Source organism: Triticum dicoccoides, chromosome 3A, assembly GCF_002162155.2.
Source record: "Triticum dicoccoides isolate Atlit2015 ecotype Zavitan chromosome 3A, WEW_v2.0, whole genome shotgun sequence".
NCBI classification, from domain to species: Eukaryota; Viridiplantae; Streptophyta; class Magnoliopsida; order Poales; family Poaceae; genus Triticum; species Triticum dicoccoides.
The window spans coordinates 49446512-49453098 of record NC_041384.1 but is presented as its reverse complement, the minus strand read 5'-3'; the positions used below and the strand labels follow the sequence as shown (position 1 = coordinate 49453098).

Here is a 6587-nt window from a genome sequence, read left to right as displayed (position 1 = left end):
TTTTATTGCAGTTTGTATTATTTTTCCGGACTAACATATTATTCAATGCCCAGAGAAGTTGTTGTTTTCTGCATATTTTTGGTTTATAGAAAATCCATATTTACAAAGCTCAAAATACCGTGAGCATTTTGACGATTTTTTTTCAGAACGAGAAGAATGCAAAAAAGCACAGGAAGAGGCTAGGATGCCACCCAAGCCCAAAGATGACCAGGGGTTGGCCGTATGGAGAACAATAACTCTTACACAAAAGAACAAAAACTAATTGAAGTTTAGAAGAAAAAAGCGACAGAAGACAAGGGTTGTTCTAACCATTTGGAGCTTTATGACGGTTGTTAGATCTAGAGTGTGTAGTGGTGTAATTTACGAAGAAGCGAAAATCATTATGGTGGCTCCTATTTAGCTTAGTATTCCTGGTTCATTAATTATTACATAAACTTATATGACAAAACTGAGTGAAGGAAGATGCACATGTTACTTTTGTCTGGTTTATTTCCCGGGGTTTTCCGTCCGATTCAAAATGCTCAACACTGCATCCTCACCTTCTTGCCACGAAGGTCCTAATCACATTGATAAAAATGTGCAAGAAAAGCATCAGGTCCCGCGCGCCTTTGGGGGGGGGGGGAGGCTCTAAACTTGGCACAAATCTTTCGGGAGCTATCCACTCAGTGCTATCATGTCCCCATCGACTACGAGATATCTATGGCGACTTCATCAATTTCAAAATCTACTGACTCGGCCATTCGAAACTTGGCACAAATCTTTCGGGAGCTATCCACTCAGTGGTATCATGTCACCATCGACTACGAGATATCTATGGCGACTTCATCAATTTCAAAATCTACCGACTCGGCCATTCGAAAAAAAGGTCCAAGGAACGGTTCCACTATGTTACCGGAAAAAGAGCGAGATGGAGCAACGGCGTGAGGCCGAAGCCCATGGTTATTCATTCGGGTCCAGATCGGTGGACCCAGCCCATCCACCCACCCACCATCCATCGCCTTTCCTCCTCTTCCGTGCGTCGTGTCCTGTCGCGGGTCGCGCAGGGGAAAAGAGAGCTCTGTACCTCTACCTCTACCTCTACCTACATCCGCCATTCGATTTCCCTGCTCCTATCCATCCATCAGAAGAGGCTCGGCTCGGCTCGCCCGCCGCCTCCGCCTCCGTCGCCGTCGTCGCCGCCGATCCAACCGCCCGCCCCCACGCACCCACGCACGGTAAGCACCCCCGCTCCCCTTCCACTCGATTCCATCCCCTTCCTTGGATCGATTGCTTGCGTTGCGTACCTCGCCCTGCTCAAATCAATCGATCCCCAATCGCCCCTGTCGATTAGGGCGAGCGAGCGCGACTCCGGCGAGCTAGAACGAAGTAGGTGCCCGATGGCTCCCCTCGCTCCGCGGCTGGCTCCCCGCGGGCCTCGACCAGACCGCATCCGCTCGCCCAATTCGGCGCATCATTTTCCGTTGACACGCCTCGCGCTCCATGTGTGCCGTGCAGGGCCAGGGAGCCACCTGCGAAGAGACAATCGCCATGAGCTCGCTCTGCCCGTTCGCGAAAGCCACCACCGGCGGCGTGTGCCCCATGAAATCCGACAAGAAGCCCGACAAGAGCGGCGGCGGCGCTGCGTGCCCCGTGACTGGCAAGAGTCATGGCAGCGAGAACAAGGAGAGCGGCGCCGACCGCGCCGCCGGAGAAGAGGGCGCAGAAGAGGACCCTCGCGTGGTGCCCGCAAAGTGCCCCTTCGGCTACGACTCCAACACCTTCAAGCTCGGCCCCCTTAGCTGCATGGTCTGCCAGGCCCTGCTCCACGACGCCAGCAAATGCATGCCGTGCTCACATAAGTTCTGCAAGTGCGTGCGTTTCTCATGGGTTTTGCATCTGGATCAGACATTTTTCCTTGCTTGCTTGTGTCCTGACTGGAATGGATGTTGAAACTTGGCAGGGCGTGCATATCACGCTTTAAGGACTGCCCATTGTGCGGTGCTGACATAGAGGGGATCGAGCCGGATACCGAGCTCCAGGCCCTTGTCGATCGCTTCATTGACGGTCATGCCCGAATCAAGAGATCGCTTGCTGGAGAAAGCAAGGAAGCAGCGGATGGCAAGAGCAAAGTGATATACGAGGATGTCTCCATGGAGAGAGGTGCTTTTCTAGTGCAACAAGCCATGAGGGTCAGTAATCAAATCAATTCCAATTTTGAGCTCTTTAACCTGTGAAAAATTGCATGGTTATCCAGTATGTATGTACTAATTTATCGATGACCTTGGTGCTATAGTGATGCCTCTAACTTCTTTGTCTCCAGGCTTTTCGCGCACAGAACATTGAAAGTGCAAAGTCGAGGCTCAGTATGTGTGCAGAAGACATCAGGGAGGAGTTGAAATCTTCAGAAGATAACCTAGACCTGTGTTCTCAGCTTGGGGCAGTGTTGGGAATGCTCGGGGATTGCTGGTATGACCTTGTTTCTTGACTACTTCCCCTTCCTAGTGTTTTCACCATGGCAACCTATGAAATAAACCGCCAGGAGAAAATTGGGGTTAGGTAAAAAAAATCTGTGCCGCTAGAACTTTTTGTACTAAATGGCTGGTAGGTTGTAGTGTGCCTTGGATCTCCTGAGAATAAAGAAAGTAATGGTTCAACACTTTGTGTCTGCTCTGCATAACCCATTCTAGTCTAAGGGGCTGTTTGGCATCGCTCTGCTCCACTGCTCCCGGAGCGGAGTTGGCGGAGCTGTAGGTCAAAATGGTGGAGTTGCCATTTACCCGCTCCGCAGATTCCCGGAGCGGACCATTACCGAACAGGGCCTAAGTCAGCAAATCTGCAATAATTCCCTGTGGATATTCTTGCTTGATAGTTTAGCTGTATATTCCAGCCTGGTTTCTTGTTTGTGTCACATCTTTATTAAAATGAGGTCCACTTGTTTGCTTGAGTCAGTACTTTTGCACAATGAATCTCTGTAATTCATTAAAAATGTTCTTCCCATTATTGTATGGTTTCAACTCTTAGGCATGATTTATTGAACTGGATCTGTTATATTGGACAGACAGATGAATGACAGTGTAGTTTGCCTTATATCATTTTACAATCTGGCAACTGGTGGGTATAGCCACTGATCTAGCAACTTCTCATTCTGAAAACAGTCCTTAGTGTCTTATTCATGTATCCTAGTACCTGCATGTTCTGAGCCTTGGAAAGTGAAATATGGGAAGTCTCATCATAGCTAAGTTCATTTCTCTTAATTTAAGTATTGGACAATGATGTACTCATATGTTTACTTTTTAATGACACATCACATATCAGTAATTTTGCAATGCTTAATGCCACTAGTGAAAAAATTTCTGTTATTAATGCACTTCAAATTTTCTGCATCAGATTTAGCTAATGTTATTTCATACTTCCTTCATTCTACTCATTACACATTATAACAGCGAGACACGGTGACCTTATTTGCTTATTTAGTTGATGAGCAAACTCATTGCTCACTGGTTTCTCCCTGGTCCTCATCACGGGACTCTGTTTTTCAGTCGGACCTTGGGAGATGCGCCTTCAGCGATCACTTACTATGAAGAAAGTGCCGAGCTTCTGTCGAAATTGCCCAAAAAGGATCTTGAGGTCGTATTCTAATTTAGTGCCATACAGTCTTGACAGTAAAATTCCTTGTCGACTGAGCTTTTGGTTCCTTCTACAGTTGGTCCATACGCTCTCAGTTTCTCTTAACAAAGTTGGAGACCTTCGCTACTATGGCGGGGACCTGCAATCGGCAAGAAGTTATTATGCCCGTTCATTAGATGTTCGCAGAAATTCAGTAAAGGAACATTCAGCTGTGGCCTCCCAGGTGATTGCTATGCTCACATGTTGTCATGTACTCCCTCTGTAAAGAAATATAAGAGCGTTTAGATCACTACTTTAGTGATCTACAAAAGCTCTTACATTTCTTTACAGAGGGAGTAATTCATTAAAAATTCAAGATTAAGCATCAACATAAACGACATACATAGTTGTCTTAACTAAGAAATGTCCTTGGGTGTCCTTTTTTGTCCAGTTTCTTTTGGCCACTGCTGGACTTTGTTGGTTGGCTTCCTCAAAGAAACAGTCTTGTATAATGTCTTAGGGTTACAATGGAATCAAGTGCTAGGCCATAATAGATCTGTAGGAAATTAAGTGCTGCAACTTTGGTTGTGTTGTTTACCATAATAGATAGAGTAGTTTTCTTTGTTTTGTGAAGGCATAATAACTTGAAAACTGCCACCTGTTATCTGAAGTCTTTTTTCTGATTCTTTCCGTTCCACGCACAAAGATACAGGGTTCATTTATAGTATGAAAATATGTGATAATGGATGTGAAGGGACATAGTCGAGCTATAGGAAATTAAGTGATGTAACTTTGGTTGTGTTGTTTACCATAATAGCAAAAAAATTCTTTTTGTTTTTTGCGAAGGCATAATAACTTGAAAACTGCCACCTGTTATCTGAAGTCTTTTTTGTGATTCTTCGCGTTCCACGCACAAAGATACAGGGTTCATTTATAGTATGAAAATATGTGATAATGGATGTGAAGGGAAAGGAAAGAAATAAGACTAATAGGCTCAGGAAGTTGGCAAAATAAAACTTTATATGCTTCTTATGGAAGCTCCTGTTTTGATTGCATAGTGGTGAACATGTTTAATTTCCTAAGGCGTTATTCTTGAATAACCAATCTTCTTTATTCTAAATGGATGAAGAATATGCTTCAATACAAGTGTTGGTCAAGTTTGTCCTTGGTACCTACTTCATACACTAGGATCCTAAGGTGTCTTATTTTTTAGTGGACAAACTGAAGTGTGCAAAATGTCATTTAGAAATTACCTTGTTTGTTTGATTCAGTACTTTTACGGAATGAATCTCCGTGATTGATTGAGAATGCTCTTTTAAAAATAACATGGTCTGAACAAGTAGGAGTACTTCGATTCAGTACTTTTACGGAATTAAAGTACTTTAATTCAGTACTTTTACCGAATACCCTTATTTATTCACCCAGACTTTTACTTTTTCCGCTTGGAAGTTACAAATTGTTACATTGAATTATGGACTATGCTGCATGGTGCTGTTTGCTTTAGCTGCTATTACCTGACAATCTGACGGTTGTTCGTTGTAGGTCATTGATCTAGCAACCTCTCTAGCCAAAGTCGCGGATGTTGATAGAAACCTCGGTAACGAAGATGCGGCTGTCGAGGGTTTTGAGGAAGCAATCAAGTGCCTTGAGAAGTTGAAGCTAGATTCTGAGCAAGCTAGCCTAGAACAACGGGTAGCTACTAATTTTACCCCTTCATCTTTGATTCCTGACACATGTTGTTCCGGCCTAACTTTCCGTCTCTACTTTTTACAGCGGTGCTCGGTTCTCGACTTCCTGCAGAAGCAATTGCACGACAAGTAAGACAGATGGTCCCAGTGTGTACTATCCATAACGAGGTTCGACCGACCGCATCGTTGTTGTGTTGCAATATGGAATGGTGCATAAGGGAGGAGGGAGGTGCTCTAGAATGGTTGCGCCCTGTGTGTAATTCCAACCTCTGTCGTGGCACAAACAATCTTAAACAAGGCCGCGTTGTACGTATTCTAGGAGAGTTCTCTTCAGTGTCGCCAATATATGCTCCAGGCTCTAGCTAGCTCCCTGTGGTCTTCTCCCAAGCCGAAACAACAGGGGTAAGGTGAAACTTGTCTGAAGCTCCTTGTTGCATGTTGAATCCGATCGACCCCGTTGTATATCGACAATAACACACATAGAACTGCTAGAATCTGGCCATTTTGCTTGAATTTTCTGTCGAGCTGTCTGCATAATATTATTATTATGGTCATAATCGGGAATCTCCAAAATAAAGTCAGCAAGAAGGAAAAATGCTCAGGTCTTGAATTCGTATCTTGTGACGAACGGGTCTTTAATTGACAAGACGCTAGCTAGCCAGGTCTTGCTTGGCAAAGATGCTCGGGCGCTCGTGGAGAATAAGAAGTAGGGAAACGTGCTATGGTCTGGCCATTTCGTTTGAGTTTTCTGTAAGTTGATTGCATAATATTAGGACTGGTAGCATTGTTATATATAGTCATATAATCAGGAATAGAATCTCTAAACTGAAGTCAGCAAGAAACTGAGTGTTGATGGTGTTCATATCGTCTGACAAACGGGTCTTCGTTTGACAATGAGGCTTGGGCAGTTGGGCGGGCGCTCGTGGGGATTAAAAAGTAGTAGGTCTGTCACATGAGTTGATCTTCTCTTTGGAGACCTCTGACCTGCAGCAGCAGCAGGTTGTAACTGTTTATGCATATATGTGCATGTGTGTAAGTGTATTGACTGTCCGTATGCGCTAGTAGTTCTCGTGTTGCTCTGACCGAACTAATGTATCTCCAGAATCAAAGTGCTCTGTTTTCTAGGGGCAGAATAGGAGTGCTTAATTAGCGTCGTATAAATCAGAAGAACTATCGAACTGGCTAACAACTCAAGTGACAGCTTCGAATGAAATTGCTTGAGGAGATTGGAGTGGATTGGGTTGGATAGGTCGATTGGTCGGGTCAAAAGTGGAAAAGGTATATATTCATGCACTGAACAGTAGTCACTTAGAA

General features: G+C 44.5%; 1 protein-coding gene across 1 annotated transcript; it reads left to right on the top strand.

Annotated features, from left to right (window-relative positions):
- Positions 1-1052: 1052 nt before the first annotated feature.
- LOC119266999 (protein NCA1-like) lies at positions 1053-5826 on the top strand. The gene is made up of 8 exons (XM_037548288.1): positions 1053-1214; positions 1495-1847; positions 1940-2168; positions 2300-2445; positions 3519-3606; positions 3683-3829; positions 5128-5277; positions 5359-5826. Exons 2-8 carry the CDS (start codon positions 1528-1530, stop codon positions 5404-5406), a joined length of 1128 nt encoding a protein of 375 aa, XP_037404185.1. The 5' UTR covers positions 1053-1214; positions 1495-1527; the 3' UTR covers positions 5407-5826.
- The last annotated feature ends 761 nt before the right edge of the window (positions 5827-6587 follow it).